The sequence below is a fragment of the Lissotriton vulgaris genome, chromosome 5, assembly GCF_964263255.1.
Source record: "Lissotriton vulgaris chromosome 5, aLisVul1.2, whole genome shotgun sequence".
NCBI lineage: Eukaryota > Metazoa > Chordata > Amphibia > Caudata > Salamandridae > Lissotriton > Lissotriton vulgaris.
In genome coordinates this window covers 535317028-535334243 of record NC_141693.1, presented here as the reverse complement: position 1 = coordinate 535334243, position 17216 = coordinate 535317028, and the positions used below count along the sequence as shown (strand labels likewise).

The 17216-nt window shown below is 39.5% G+C and overlaps 1 protein-coding gene across 1 annotated transcript; it reads right to left on the bottom strand.

Annotated features, from left to right (window-relative positions):
* Positions 1 to 1186: 1186 nt before the first annotated feature.
* Positions 1187 to 2122, bottom strand: LOC147711191 (uncharacterized). The gene has a single exon (XM_086920122.1). The coding sequence runs from the start codon at positions 2120 to 2122 to the stop codon at positions 1187 to 1189; it is 936 nt and encodes a 311-aa protein (XP_086776248.1).
* Between the last annotated feature and the right edge of the window lie 15094 nt (positions 2123 to 17216).

The following is a 17216-nucleotide window of genomic DNA, read 5'->3' as shown; positions in this document are numbered from 1 at the left end:
TCCCATGGCCGCGCCTCTTATTTGTTTATAGAGGGACCCGTCAAACATAAAGTTGTTATTTTTAAGACACAATTTCATCATATTTACAAGCATGCATGTGTGATCTCTGTAACCTATTTCTCTTTGTTTCAGGAAATGGTAACAAGCCTCCATACCCTGGACATGGTCTATTATGGTGTAAAGAGCATTTACATCCATTGCCTTCCATCCATAAAGTGTTTTCGATCTTATTGAGGAAATCCGTGGTGTCCCTGGTATAGGAAGGAAGAAGGCATACATATTCTCGTAGGAAGTGATCAATGTATACAGATAGATTTTTATTGATACTTCCTATGGAAGAGATAATGGGCCTCCCAGGTGGTTGGTTAACATCTTTGTGAACCTTCGGGAGAAGGTAGAAAATGGGCATCTTGGGGTAATCCTTTCTTAGGAAGCAAAATTCTTGCCAAGAAAGGAGTCCCTCATTTCTCCATTCAAGTAGTTTGTCCCATGTTTCAATGATACTGGAATTGTATTCTTCAGAATTAGACTTGCAGTAAAAAGCGCTCCCTTCTAGTTGTCTGAGAGCTTCAGTAATGTATAGGTCTCTACCCCACAAAACAATGTTGCCCCCTTTATCAGAGGGCCTCAAGATGATGTTTTTGTCATCAGCTAGTGAGAAAATAAAATCCATCTGTTCTTTAGATAGATTAGAATTTCTCACTCCTACTCTGGTTTGTTTATGTTTGAGTTTAATGAGTTCCTTGGTTACTACTTCATGAAAAGTATCTATTGCATCATGAGGCAGTATAGGAAAAAATATGGACTTCGGTTTGAAAGAAGTACATGCAGCCCTGTCAGTTCTTGTCTCTCTCACTCCTATTATAGAGCTACTCTGCTGGCTGTCTCCAGACATCTCATTCAAGGAATATACATCTTCGAGTGTGTCTACATCAGCGACAGTTAACTCAGGCAGACCTTCTTCTAACACAATTTCTGGTTCTATTCTGTCTGGTCTTAAGGAGTGTCATTTTTTTTAGTTTCATCTTACGGACAAATTTAAACATGTCCACTCTTGTCCCGGCATAGTCAAATAGTTCAGTTGGGCAAAAGGTTAATCCCAAACAAAGGGTTCGTTTTTCTTTTAAAGTTAGTGACCTGGATGATAAATTAATTATAGTTTTATTTACCATTGCGTCATCCATGATTATCTCCTTTTTCTGTAGCCATCTCTTTTGGTTCCCACTGGCTTTTTGTTGTTTTCTTCTCCTCTGCTGGAGCTTGAGGCGTCTCTGGCGTGATCTCCCCGTCCTCTTGCTCGTCCCCTTGGTCTTCCTCGTGTCGTTCTTTTCTGGAAGGTTTGTTGTTGGGTTGTTTCTGTTTCCTTCTTGCGCCGGGTCCTGAGCACTCTGAACTCCTCTAAAAAAGTCGCCGGTCTCTTGGTTACTTCAGTTTCTGACAGGGTACTTGTAGTTTTTCTCGAAACATCAGTATCTGACCCACTTGTGATGCTAGGTGTCGCAGTATCTACTTTGGTTTCCGCATTGTCAGATGCTTGCGTTTGTGGGATAGATTGTTTGTATAAATAGTCATATTTAGGGCTGTACGTAAGGATCCTACCACTATCATAATCCCCACAGTCTCTGTGCAATTTGCGCTGCTTGCGATATTTGATGTCGTCCTCATGATTTTTTAGTCGGCCTTTGAGTTCATCCATGAATTTATTGATTATATCTTGATCCCTGCTGTTTTTGAACTCTTCCTCTAACTCTTTGAGTTGTTTCAATATTTCCTCTCGGTCTTCCCATGCATATTTAATCAGTATGCATAACATGTTTTTGCTGCTGGCCGCTGAGTTCTGTGCCCACTCCTCAAGCATTTTGGTATTGGGCGATTCATGGGATGGTGTTATGTAAATCCTTAGACCCCGTGGTACCATTTCTTTTTCCACGTAGTCTTGCAGGGAAGTGGCTTCCCACCACCTAGCGCTTTCTTGTTTCTTGAGTTTTTCGTATTTTCTAAGTTGCATGTTTAGGGGATTACTTGTGGGTTTTTCCATTATTGCAGCCCCTCCTCCCCCTTTGCCTGGTGCTCTGGCAAAAAGGGTTACTGCCTCTTTCCGTCTTTCTCCCTCTTCTTTCATCATGTAGTTGCTTTTCCACTGTTAGGTTGAGTAAACTGATCTTGCAAAGTTGATACAACGCTAGGCACTGATGGTATATATCCGGTAATTGAAACGGAAAAGCTTGCCGTTTGTACTTTGATATTGTTTGAAAAAGTTTTTTAACTGAATCTCCTCCCGCTTGATTAAGCAGTTCCTGATGCCGCTTATATCCCGCCAGAAAGTACACCAAAAAGAATTGCGGAGACCAAAGTCCGAAATGTGACTTTCAATCATTAAATCGATTTTTTTCACTCCGTCTTTTAAACCCCCACTCAACCGGGGCAGCACACTCTCTCCGCACGCCACCGGTCTCGGAGAAGAACAAGCACGGATTGTGCCGGCTCTCCCCTTGAAACGGCAGAGAACAAAGAAAGGCTTACCCGTTCGGGCTGTGGAGGCAGTACTGTTCCGGGGTATGTTCACGCTTGTAGTTGTTGGTAGCTTCGGCGGCCCTCCATAATGTAATTCACAGCACACTGGGTCTTTCCGGGTACCTCCTCCCGTAGTCAGGTGGCGTGGAAATTCGGCAAACCCACAGCCGAATGGTTTAATGAAAATCCACAAGTTCTGCCCATAAGCAAAGTCGCGCACTCAAGGAGATTCAGTCATGAAGGTTTATTCACCGGATATCGCTACGCGTTTCGACACACCAAGGTGTCTTGATCACACGATAACCTTTCCAAATTTTCAGGCAGATTCCTCAACCGGCGACAAAGTTATTCACAATAGAATGTTGAGATTTTGTATTGAAAATAATCCTAACTATAACTACCTACTGGCGACCGCCAGTAGGTAATAAAAATATATATTAATGCCAGTAACCACTTCGGGACTATATTTACCAGCATGCTGCTGGGAGTCTTGTGAATATGCCACGCCCACTGGGGGCGGTTTCCTTAACAATAAAACGTTGGAAGCAAGGAAGTGGTGAACATTTGTGTCCTCCTGTGACAGTCCATGATTAAGGGACGTTACCGCCTCGAAACGCGTCGGATATCTGTTTTAATGAAATGAAAATCCCAACTTGTGTGCATCAGCGAGTCTTGCAGAACCGGATGGTTAGCAGCACGTGTGTTCCCTTTCAGAGCGCAGGGGCTCTTTGTTCAGACACGTTAGTAATCACGGCTTCCCCTGGCCGTGGAGAGGAGAACCGCCATCCCCTTTGACTAGAAGCAGACAGGTAGAACAGGAGCTTCGGAAAGGAAAACGATTTCCAATCCTTCAAGTACGGGCTGCTGATGGGAGAAAACGCACGCAAATTGGATTTTCTTCCTACCAAGGTGAAATGACTTTCAAAACACACAGGGTGGCCCAGCCCACTCAGGATGTCAGATGCCAGTAACCACTTTGGGACTATATTTACCAGCATGCTGCTGGGAGTCTTATGAATATGCCACGCCCACTGGGGCGGTTTCCTTAACAATAAAAGGTTGAAAGCAAGGAAGTGGTGAACATTTGTGTCCTCCTGTGACAGTCCATGATTAAGGGGCGTTACCGCCTTGAAACACGTCGGATATCTGTTTTAATGAAATGAAAATCCCAACTTGTGTGCATCAGCGAGGCTTGCAGAACCGGATGGTTAGCAGCACGTGTGCTCCCTTTCAGAGCGCAGGGGCTCTTTGTTCAGACACGTTAGTAATCACGGCTTCCCCTGGCCGTGGAGAGGAGAACCGCCATCCCCTTTGACTAGAAGCAGTCAGGGAGAACAGGAGCTTCGGAAAGGAAAACGATTTCCAATCCTTCATGTACGGGCTGCTGATGGGAGAAAACGCACGCAAATTGGATTTTCTTCCTACCAAGGTGAAATGACTTTCAAAAGACACAGGGGTGCTCAGCCCACTCAGGGTGTCAGATGCCAGTAACCACTTCGGGACTATATTTACCAGCATGCTGCTGGGAGTCTTGTGAATATGCCACGCCCACTGGGGGCGGTTTCCTTAACAATAAAAGGTTGGAAGCAAGGAAGTGGTGAACATTTGTGTCCTCCTGTGACAGTCCATGTTTAAGGGGCGTTACCGCCTGGAAACGCGTCGGATATCTGTTTTAATGAAATGAAAATCCCAACTTGTGTGCATCAGCGAGGCTTGCAGAACCAGATGGTTAGCAGCACGTGTGTTCCCTTTCAGAGCGCAGGGGCTCTTTGTTCAGTTACATATATATATATATTACCTACTGGCGGTCGCCAGTAGGTATTTATAGTTAGGATTTTTTCTCTATGGGACTTTTGAAAATTCTATGTCTAATAACTTTGGCTGAAATTTTCAGGAAAATGGCACATTTTGTTTCTGAGCAGCCCCTGAAAATTTGGGGGGTGTTCGTCAAGGGGGGGCTGAGATAAAAGGGGGGTCCCAAAACACGTTTTTCCCATGTTAATTGCCATAGGGCGGTTGGCCTCACTTTTAGCCCGAATGGCTGAATGGATTTGCACGAAACTTGGCAAAATTGTAGGGACTGTTAGCCCGATGTGCCTTTGCTAGGTCTCAATATATGTGCTCCAGTGGATTTTGAGAAATTAACGTTCAAAAAAAGATATATATCTGTGACAGCGCTCCGGGCAGCGCTCCGGTTCGCGTACTTTTCGCGTTACAGAGCTTTGCGAAGCGAAGCTGATTGGCTCTCCGTTGTCTGTAAACATTCTAAACAGTCCGTAGCGGCCGCCATCTTGTCTCTCGGTAGGATCGAGAGACAAGAGGAGGCCAAAACAAAGGGGGAAATGACCATAAGGGGGCATAGTAGATCCTCCCTGACCCCCTAGGTTTGATGAGGAGGTTTTAAAAGGGCCCCGCGGGGCAAAAAAAAAAAATTTCTATTTTATTTTTTGCGTGGGAAGCTCCCGGTTTGCGAACCGGTAAGCGGCCCGGGGAGTATACTATGAGGGAAAAAGAATTATAGATTTTTCAAATATTGTATGTTAATTGATTGTTCGTTTTGTTGTTTTTTATTATTTATTTATTTATTTTGATTAAATAAAAATGTATTGGTTAGAATTTTCATGGTTCAATAAAACTTCCAGCATTACATCATCTGGAATCTCCTCAAATATGCATGTTTCTATGTCTTGTAAGCTTTCAATACATTGTTCATCAAAAGACTCATCCATAAAATCTTCATCCAAAATTTCTTCAGTTAAAATCTCTTCTGTTGTAATGTCGAAGGAAACATTGATTTTTTCGTGCTCCCCTTCCATTTTTTTGCTGTAAATTGCATAAAAAAATAATTATATTAGAAGAGTTAGGGCACTGTTGGGTTTAAGTTCAGACAGGTAGTTCTGTTTTTTTAACAGTGAAGTTAAAGTAAGTAAATTCATAATTATAGCAGAGAAGTGTAAGTCAATCAATAAATATAACAGAGGAGCCTATCTGTATCTATAACTATAGCAGGGGGACAGTAAATAATTATCAAAAAACGTTTTTAAAAATTAATTTAAAGTGCCACTTACAAATTATCAATTTACAGGGAGGTGAAAAGGCTCTTGAAATGTAGTTCAGGAAGTAGTAGTGAAAATGGCTGTGTTTCCTTCTCTTCTTTTATATATATTCAGGTACATAACCAATCAAATGTCAGGAAAAAAAAATTGAAAATGAAAGTAACATTTTCATTGGTTGTCAATTCCAACCCTTCAGATGTGTTTTGTGAAGTAATTTACCTCAGGGTATTTAGATAGGTCTACAGGCTAAATGGCTAAATGGAATTCCAAACAAATTTATGAATATGGCAGGGAATGGTATGAGCTAATCTATATTTGGTGAAAGTGTTTCCAGTCGTTTTTCTGTAAATTACTTTTCCACCTTTTTTGATGGACCGCTTCCCGGGGAGCTCCCCGGTATGCGAACCAGCAGCGTTACGGGAGTCCACCATTTTGTGTTTCAGACGAATTAAGATACAAGATGGAGGGCAAATAATGTTCAGAATGGGTTGAAGGGGGCACGGTAGACGTATCTTGACCCCTAGGTTTTCTGAGGGTGGCTGAGGAGGCCCATATGTGCGGGGAAAAAACATTTTTTTTAGAAATTTTGCGCGGTTAGCTTCCGGTTCCCGTACAGGGTAGCGCTCCGGGGAGCGTAGTTTGTTGAAAATTAGAGAAAAAAGTTAGAGTAAAATAATAATTGTGAGTGATCAGATGTAGGGTAGCTCTGAGAAGAGCTTTTGGGTTTATGGTACATTTAGGTACTTATAAGTAGGTACCAATGCACAGTCTTAAATTCAAAATGAAAATTCTGTTGCCCTCATCTGAGAAGTGAACTCCATCTCCTCTGTAGATATCTTGCATGCAGTAACGCAAGTTATTGTTGTACATGGAGCCCATTCCATGGTCTCTCATGTAAGCTGAAACAGATTTGTTTACATGCTTTCTCGACTTCTCAATTTGTGGACAAAATTGGTTCGACCACCTCCATTTCTGTCTTTGGCATATATTTGAATATACCAAGGCAGTTTGAGGAAAAAGTGCCATTAATTGCTCAAAGGTGTCCTTTAAAAGCATTTCCAGACCTACCCCAGTCAAAGTGCCCAAATCATTACCTCCACAGTGCACAATTAACAGGTCAGGTTTTGGCAAATGCATAAAGGTTTTCACCAATGATATCAATTGGTGACATTTTAATCCTCTGTGGCCCAACCACTTAATTTCCACATCTTGTAAATTGAGGTTAAGTAAATTTCTGTTCTCAGCATACCTTTGAGCCCAGTAGATGTAACTATGTCCAACAATCTAGACATAAAACATGGTGAGAGAAGGTTGTGCTGCAGTCAGATGAAGTGTGGTAATGAAAGGGCAGTTGAAACAGTAGGAGTTTGTAAAGAAAAAAAACTGTGGAGTTTCAGTGCTAATGATTCATTAGTAGTGATTGGTGAATTTCCATTTCTGAAAACAGAAAGTTAGGGTGCATGGATGTGTTCTTTGAAAGATGTAATTTGAATGGTTAAGAAAAAATCATTTAATGAAAGATTGCACTGGATACGCAGGTGCACTGAGAGTTCAGAGTTCAATTGAAACATTGTTGTGTGAACTTGCAAACATCAGAGGTCTTTCAGGAGGTGGTTGCTATGCAAAAAAGGCAGAGAGGGCAGAGGGGGGAAGGATTTTGATTTGAAAAAAGTGAGGGAAGAGTTTTGATTGGCTAACATGAGAGATATGTGTAATGAATATCTGCATTTCTGTGCTTTCTATAGCTGCAGCCTCTGGAGTGCATACTCTTTGTTCTGCTGAAGACAATTTGGTGTATTTCTGAGACTGTTTTGAAACTCATAAAGTATTTGTTAAGGTGAGAAAAGATTTATTTAATTTAGCTAGACTATAGTATGCTTTAAGGACAAAATTATGAAGAAAGCTGTGTTTTTAAAATGTTGCTTTGTCTAAAGTGTTTTACAAATAGATTTTGTTTCTTTGAGAAATTGTAATTGAAAATAATGTGAAGTGTTAGCACTGTCAGGGTGTTTTTGTACATGGGAACTGTGCAGTGTTTTCAAATTATTACTTGAAAATCGTTTTTGAGGAAAAGGAATGCTTTTAAAATTTATCACAAGGAAAAAATGGTGTCTGGTTCTTTATAAGGCATTTGAGTATCTCTGATGTTATTTTTCCCATTTTAATTTAAGAGCTTTCTCTGTGGGGCAAGTTCCTTGTAAATATGCTCCCGCCTGTGCTTGGCAAATTTAGATTTTGATTCTCGGAGTTACATAGCCATGTTAATAGTGACCCAAAAATGATGCAAGGGCAATCAAAAAACGCTTTCATGTGTCTTGAGGACATTTTAAGTCATTTCCTCTTGAATGTAGGTATACAATTGATTTATATGTTGTGTTTAAAAACGTTTTTTGAAATCAATTACATTTCTGGATATGTACTGCTAGAGTTTCATAGGTTGTTTGGGGCATATTTATAAGGCATTTGAGTGTCTATGATGTTATTTTTTCCATTTAAATTGAAGAGCTTTCTCCGTGGGGCAAGTTTCTTGTAAATATGCTCCCACCTGTGCATGGCAAATTTAGATTTTGATTCTTGGAGTTACATAGCCATGTTAAAAATGACCCAAAAATGGTGCAAGGGCAATCAAAAAAAGCTTTCATGTGTCTTAAGGACATTTTAAGTCACTGAGGAAACACAGGTGATGTAATTGTGAATTGAGGAAAAGAAACTCCACATTTTTCCAATTACATCATCTGTGTTTCCTAAGTTTATGAATAACATTGTGCAGATGAAGTTTAGGTCTGTCCACGGACACAAAAGAGATCTGGCCTTTGTTCAAGAGTGAAGTGGACATGACTTACTTCATTGGTAGGCCTTCACATGTATTATCTCCTCTGTATTCTTCAAAAAGCGTAAATCTCATCTGCAATTGTGAGTAGGCCTCACCTCAAACAAACCTCTGGATAGGCCACACCTTATCGTCATCCTGAATCAATAATTTAAAATGTTAGGGACAGATTTATGATAGGTGTATGCCTGTTTTGTACCACTGTGCGTCACTTTTGTGACGCAGTGGTGGTGCAAAAGATTTGCTATGTTAAATACTAAGTAGGGTGTTAAGTTTTTGAGGACTGTTATTGATTTACTGTTTGGTAATAGTGGTTAATAACATTTTTTATTACATTTTACCACAGATTCAACTGCAGATCATTTCAAAATTTGAAAATGCCAACTAAGAATCGAATTAGAAAGGCTACAAAACGTCAAAGACAGCAGGTTCATCTATTACTGCAGCAGTCCTCTACAAAAAAAACTTGTCAAGTCACCAAGAAAGCTCCGGGTAAGACCACGAAATCATTCATAAGAAATATTTGTAGTAAAAAAAGTATTTCTACAGAAAAAGAGAAGCAATTTAAACGGAAAGGAAAGACCAATCAAAAATGTTACTGCTAGAGCAAGAGATAACTCTGTGCATGATAGTAGAAGGAAACAACAATTTAGGGACATTCGAAAACAAATGATCCGCAACAGGATAATAGTCAATTTGTTAAAAAATATTAAGAAAGGCCAACAGAAAGTGGCATTTTATAAGAAAAAGACAAATGTAGAGAAAATTATTGATCAGGCTTTTGAAATTAAGCGAAAGTTATTTATTTTGGTAATCAATAGAATTAGGAAACTAAACAAGGTAATTTCTGATTTCAAATCAAATAGTAGATGGAAGAGAGTAGTTAATCGAAGTAATTTTTGTGAAGTTTTTTCCGGAGAATGGATGCATAGTTCAAGTTGTGAGGCATTTTTTAATATGGAGAGTTATTTCCAGGATAATGATTTGGTGCTTGCAGTTGACACCAGTGGTCGAGCTTATGAAGTGAAAGATGGTTGTCCAGTTGAAAAAGAAAAACTTGTGACAACAGAGACAGAAGAGGTGTTAGGTAATGAGGTTTTAGGAAGACGTCCTAAGGGTCCTGTGTACATTTGGAAGTGTAGTAGTATTTGCAGTGTGCGACAGGATTCCATCTATTTGCTTTGTGATTTTGTACGGACATTTAATAAGAAAAGTTTGAAGCAGAAAATGAAGTTGTTGCAAGAATTAGATCCTTGCAGAGTGAGAGAAGTGACAGGTTTGCATGGTCATTCGCTGGCTTGTCTTTCCAGGAGAGTATGCCAGAGTGTTTTTCATCATTTCAGGATGCTAGCAGTGCATCATAATAAAGTGAGGAAATTAGTGAGAATGTTGTATTATGCTAAGAGTCCAGCAATTATGCTTAAACAATTATGCGCTGCTCTTTTGCATGGTTCTGAAATAGATGTGAAGAATATTTGTGAAGAAATTGAGTTTTGTTACTTTGGAAGTAAAGATGAGAATGTTCAAATTGACCCAGAAGTAGAGGGTAATGTTGAAGATAATGTACAGGTTTCCAGTACAGATAATTTTCAGAAGGAAATTGCCACATTTCAGGTGAAATCAAGTGAGAGGCCTAATTTCACTTGTGTGTGTTGTCGACGCACTTATTATAAGAATCAGATTATGTTAGTGGATTTATATGCAAAAAGTGAAAGGGAAAATAATAGTGAATGGAAGGATTTCGCAACATACTTGATGGTAGAAAATTGTTTTGATTTGGGATCGGATCAACGTGTGTGTACTTATTGTTGTAACAAATTAAACCAAAACCAGATGCCTGCTAGGGCGGTTCATAATAATCTGGAATTGGTTGAGATTCCTTCTGAATTTAAGGATTTAAATACTTATGAATCTATTTTGATTCAAAGTATCCATCCCTTTCAGGCTATTGTAAGAATGGAGCCAAAGACAAGGAAGTTGCCTCCATCAGATTTACAGAGAGGATTAAAGGGAAGAGTTGTTTATTTGCCTCTAGATTTGAACAAAAACATTAACACAATTGGAGTAGAAAAAGTGGAAGAGGAACCTCTGGTTATCTTAGTTAATGGGGTTCCGACAAAGAATAAGAAAATATGGCAAGATTTAGTGGATGTTAGGAAAGTCAAAAAGGCAACATTGTATTTGAAAAAAAATAATAAGTACTATAAGAATGTATATGTTGCAGAAGAGGAAGTAAGTGATGAAGAGGATAGCGATTTGTGTGCTGGCCAAATTGAGAAAGTAGAAGCCTCTAAAAGTGAAGAAATATATGAACATTATAGTGTTCATCCTTTGCATTCCAAGGAAGTCATGGGGAATGCTATTGAGTTGTTTCAAATGAAACAAGCCAAAGGGAGTCCCATTAGTGTTTGGGAGGAAAGTTTGGAAGCTCTGTGTTTCCCACAGCTATTTCCAACAGGTCAAGGAGGAAGATATGATGAGCGACCTCATCAAATTCCTGCTTCTGAATACCGGACTTTACGATTGTATGCAGAAGATCCTAGGTTTCGTCAATGCATTCCTTATTTGTTTCATCTCCTGTTTGAAAGCGATCTGTCTGGACTGTCATATGCAGTGAACCACATCTTGAAAAGTGGTATACAGATGCGAAACATCTCGGCAAGTGACTTTATGCATAAAGTCAATGTCCAAGACAGTATTTTGGATTCTCACCTAATTAATCTCATGGCGTGTCAGCGTGGTACTAATGAGTACTGGTACCATCGTCATGGTGATTTAAAATGTATGCTGAGGAACTTAGGAACTCCGACATGGTTCCTCACTCTGAGCTGTGCCGAGTATGGCTGGGAAGACTTACTTGAATTTCTACGAGAGGCAAATGGAAACATTGAAAACATTGAATTCAAGACACCCGGAGAACTGTGCTCTTTGGATCCAGTGAATGTATGCAGGTACTTCAATCATAGATTTGAAGCTATGATGTCTTTCATCATGAATAAGAAGAACCCACCTCTTGGAGAGGTGTTGGATTTCTTCTGGAGAAAGGAGTACCAAGCAAGAGGTGCTCCTCATATACATATGCTGCTGTGGATCAAGGATGCACCTAAATTTGGAACAGATCCGGATGACTTAGTGATGAGTTTCATAGAACAGTATTCTACGTGTGCTGTTCCAAACGCAAAGGAGAAGAAAAGCCTAAGAGAACAAGTTCTACGTTTCCAAAGCCATCGTTGTGGAAAGTACTGTCGTCGTAAATTCAGAAACAAGGACAAGTTCTACACCAAATGTCGTTTCAACTTTCCACGACCGGTGATTTCTAAAGGAAGAGTGAACAGTTTGATGTCTTCTCTGCGACATAATGTGACGAGGAAATCACCCAATTTGAAAAGGAACGAAGAGTCCAAGTACATCAACGACTACAACCCAGTGATTTTGTCCATGTGGAATGCTAACATGGATATACAGTTTGTGGCTGACAACTGTATGGCTGTGGCTCGGTATGTGACATCTTACATCACCAAAAAAGAAAAGACAGAATTGAAGGATATGTGGGAGGACATTTCCCATGAAAAGAGCCTCAGCAAGAAGTTGTACAGTTTCAGTCTGAAGATGTTGTCGCATCGAAAAAATCGGAGCTTACGAATGTTCTGACCGGTTGTCTTCAGCAAGTCTCTATGCCAAATCCAGGAGTATCGTTTGGGCGAGTCTTGGTCTTGCTGCAACGTGTAATCGAGTTCTGAAACCTGTGCGGGAAATTGAGTATTTGGCGGAAAAGGAGCCAAACAGTACCGACATTTTGAAGACCAACATGTTGGATACATATTATCCAAATCGAAGCAGTCACCTTGAGAATGTTTGTTTGTATGAGGTTCTACAAAATTACATATTCAAGAGGAACATCAAAGAAGATATTGAGAAAGGAGTGTATGCTGTAATTGGAAGTAAGGGATGTCTGGTCAAGCAAAGAAAATGCCACTTGGTAAACCATCGAAAATTGAGTGGCGAATCTCCAGAAAAAAAGGAGTTTTTCTATTTAGCACTTTTGTAACTTTTCAAGCCTTGGCGTGCAGAAGAGGAACTGCTTGGAGATTTCCTCTGTTACGAAGACTCTTTCACTGCCGCCAAGGAGACCATAGAATGTCCTGCTTTTCCCAAATATCAAGAAATGTTGACTTTGGAAATTGAGCAGGAAGCAACGATTGCAGCCGAGATTGCCAGAGACAGTTCTCAGGACAGTCAGAGTTCTGTTTCATTGAGTCAGGATCCACTAGGAGGACCTGTTATCGAAAATGAAGCTGCCACTGCTATGAATGAAGTGGAAAGAGCCATGGCACATGCTCTGGAGGATGCGGTTAACTTAGAAGACTTGGAAAAACAACTCAACGTTGAGCAGAGGAAAATATATGATGAAGTTACCAAGCAAATTGATCATGGATTAAGTCATGAGAAGAAAGAGTGCTCATGTACGTCGTTGAAGCCTGTCCGACTGTACGTGAGTGGAGAAGCGGGAACTGGAAAAAGTTTCCTCATTAAAGCAATTTCTTGTTATTTGCAGGAAAGGACTGAGTCATCGCTGTCTTGTGTTGTCACCGCTCCAACTGGACTGGCAGCACATAACATTAAAGGTATTACTTTGCATTGTTTACTGATGCTGCCAGTGGAGCATGACAACAAATTACAATACCACAAGTTATCTGGAGATGCTTGCTGTGAAGTTTCAAGAGTCTTGAGGAAAATGAAACTTCTTATCATTGACGAAGTAAGAATGGTTTCCAATGTCATGCTTGCCTTTGTGCATTTGAGAAAGCAAGAAGTTCTTAAAACTGAGTATGATGTGTTATTTAGTGGCAAACACATCATTGTTTTCGGAGATCTTCTGCAGCTGACACCAGTGAAAGACAACCTGTGTTCAAAATGCTCACGCATGAAGATACCAGGAAGTGCCTAGGGAGCATTGGCAACGTCAATATATGTTTAAACTTCAATTATGCTGAACTGCATGAAAATATGCGTCAGGCGAAGGATGAAGATTACAAGAATATTCTACAAGATGTTAGAATTGGAAAAGTGACCGAGCATGGGAAAGAAGCTTTACATGCACGATTACTGTCAAATTTATATCCAGAACAAGACGTTGTGCCTGAGAATATTTTTCAGAAAATTACTGAGAAGAAATCCGGAATATGTTTGATGCCAACTCTTGCAGAATGTGCCATCTTCAACAACAAAATGTTGCATTTAGAAAAGCAAGAGATTGTGAAACTGGAAGCTATTGACAGAATAGAGCATATGGGAGCAACAATTATTTTGTCAGAGAATTTGAAATCAAAATTGGATTCATTAGAGAAGACTATATCTAAAACTGCGGGTTTTGAAAAGACTTTGAATGTGTGTTTAAATTGCCAAATCATTTTGAGAAGGAATTTACATGTTGAAAGAGGTCTGGTAAATGGATCAATGGGTAATGTTGTTGATTTTGAGAAATACAGAAGTAGAGATGGAATTGAATTTTTAAAAATTAAATTTGATGGCATTGAGGAAGTACAGCTAATTGGTCGTTGCTCTGCTAGGTTTTTGCTTGTTAAAGACTTATATGTTCGCCGTAAGCAGTTTCCTGTTTGCTTGGCATATGCGGTGACAATCCATAAATCGCAAGGTTTAAGTGTAGACAGTGCATTGGTGAATATTGGCAGTTCTGTGTTCAAGGAGGGTATGGCATATGTGGCAATGTCACGAGTTAGAACTTTATCGGGATTGTACTTGATTGACTGTGATGTCACAAACATTTGTGCGGATCTAGATTGTGTTAAGGAATACAATAGGTTAAGAAGAGAGTATGCGCCACATTTGCCTCAATATCCTTTGTTTGAGAAACGTGTGGTAGGCCGGAAACGAAGAAATATGAGTAATAGTAGGGAGGTTGTAGCAAAAAGCTCAAAAGTCGATGAACCGAAAATTGTAAGCAGAAAAAAAATGGATTCTGTTGAAGATGTTGTCGGTTTTCAATTTGAAAACAGTTCTGGTGTCAACTGCTATGCTAATGTAGTTGTTAATGTTGTCTTTTCACTAGAGACTTTAAAAGAACAGATTGTGATCAATTCGGAACAAAGTTTATGCTGTTTGTTGAATTCTGTGTTAGAAAAATGTAGCACTGATAGAACAAAAGTAGAAAGTGTGTCTGAAGTTCGTTATCTGTTAGACGAATGTTCAGGTCAAACAGAATTCTCTGAAAATATTCAGCAGGATTGTCAGGAGTTTTTAATGTATATGCTTGATGTATTGCAAGATGAGGGTGTAGATGTAGATCACCTGTTTGGGCTTTCTTATCAATGGCAGCATGACTGCGAGAACTGTAGGGTATCAAGTACTACTAGTGTAGACTCAGAAAGATTTATATATTTAACTTTGCCAGACAGTAAATCAGTGTCCTTTAATAAGCTAGTAAAAGCAGCTGATCACAACATGGAGTGTAGCCAATGTAAATCTGAAATGATGTCAACATTATTTATACGAAGATATGGCCAGTATGTCATTTTAATGTTCCAACGATGTAGGCCTGGTGGAACAAAATTGACAACTTTAATAAAAAATGTTGTTGCTTCGCAGTTGTCAATATCAGGAAGGACTTTTGTAACTGCAGCAATTATCTATCATGACGGTCCTTCAACAACATCAGGACATTACACAGCTTATTTAAAGTCTAGAAACGGCTGGTCATTCTGCAACGATTCTGCTATAACTTTCAAAAAAATTGCCGTATGACCTTAAAAATTCTCACCTGGTGTTTTTAAAACCAAAATTTTAAGGAAAGAATCTCGGGATGTGCTCTGAGGAATTTCTAGAGGTTCATGGAGTAGAGTGAATGTAAGTCTGCAATGCTGTCTAGATTATTGGTCAAAACTTTTGATTATAATGTCATTTTAAAAATCCAACTATATAAACTTGATGCAAGTAAGTCTGCTTCATAGTAAGCAGTATCAGTGTCATAGGAAAAGTAGAACATGAGTGAGCAAGAAGGGTAAGATATTAGTAGTCCAGGATTGTGAAAGTAATCTTAAACGTTTTCTTTCTGAAACTTACGAAAATAAAAAATGACGGAATTCCAAGAGTTGTAAATAGCTCTAACATGATTTGGCCTTGTGGGAACATGTGGTAGAATGTGAGAAGGCTTTTATTGTATGTAACATATTTTTCAAAACGATAGAGGTTTTCTTTCAGAAAGTGGCGGGCTGAAAATATTAACAGCACAACAGAGTGTAAGCTGTTCATAGGACATCCTTCGACGTCATGGAAAGTAAGTTAATTTTAAGGAGTTTTGAATTCTTATGTTGTATGGGTTTTTTAAACACAATCATTTTGATTGTGTTTTTTTTCCCCGCTGTTACATGATGAATACCTTCAAGTCACTGATTTTAGTGAAATTTGATACATTCTGAGAACAGCAAAAATAAACCATTTAACATGTATAATTAATTCTCTACTTTTTGTACTTATGATATACATTTAGAAATGTGAGGTAGACATGGAGAAACTGAGGCTTCTGTAAGTGTCAAAGTTAATGCATACAGTGCTGCACTTCTGGGTACTGTTTTATTTTGAAACCTGAATAGGCCTCACCTCAAACAAACCTCTGGAAAGGACACATCTTATTTGCATCCTGAAACAATCATTTAAAATGTTAGGGACAATTTTATGATGGCTTTACATCTCTTTTGCGCTGCCATTGCATCACTGTTGTGAGACATCAGCAGTGCAAAAGATGCACCATGTTCCAAAATAGGCCTCACTTCATCAGCATCAAGATCATGTTAGTTTAAAATATATATCTTTAGGACTGTGTAGGGGACGTAGAGAAGCAGAGGCTTCTGTAAATGTCAAAGTTGTTGAAAAACTGTTTGTCCCTCAACCTTTTCCCTTGTCTTTTCTAATTTTTAAATACATGTTTTAATATTTTTCAAATGTTTGTTCTCTCTTTCACAGATTGAAAGTATGAAAAAAAAAGTGAATGATTATAAGGTAAATGTTTTCTACTCTTTTCGTTACATTTCTATCACATTCACCTACTATAGGGCTTCAGACTAAAGAGCTTTAAACAAAGTTTAACTAAATGTGGCAATTTGGAGCTGTGCCCGTGGCTTTTATGTCAATGCGCAAGTGCATTGACCTAAAATGCGTGTGCACATTACCAAATCGCCCTCTGTTCCCTCAGGCGCACTCCTCCCACACCTTTGAAGTGAAGATTAGCTTCACTTCAAAGGCCCAGCTGCTTTACACCCTCATTCTGCTCTCCCCGCTCCGTCCCCTCCCCTGTCCGCCGTGTGCATTTCTCGTCTCCCCCCCCACAGTAACGCCACTCACACACGCAACGCCACTCACACACGCAACGCCACTCACACACACAACGCCACTCACACACACAACGCCACTCACACACACAACATCACTCACACACACTACGCCACTCACACACGCAATTCACCCACGCAACGCCACTAATCCACGCAACGCCACTCATCCACGGAACACCAATCATCCACACAACGCCAATCATCCACGCAACGCCACTCATCCACACAACGCCACTCATCCATTTGCAAAACAAAAAGGACAAACTCTTCTATTGTGAGACCTATTGCTTTTTCAATGCTTGATTCTTTCACTTCCTTATCTATTTTGTTTTCCACAATTATATCCTCTTCCATCTTTTCTTCGGTAAATAAATCTATTAAATAGCATCTCTGGTTTAGTCCCTATAGCTCTCTTTCTGTTAACATTACTCTCTATTTACTTCTCTTGTACTTACTCCTTTATTTTAA

Coding starts and splice junctions, on each gene's coding strand:
- LOC147711191 (XM_086920122.1), bottom strand. CDS start 2,122: ATGAAAGAAGAGGGAGAAAGACGGAAAGAGGCAGTAACCCTTTTTGCC.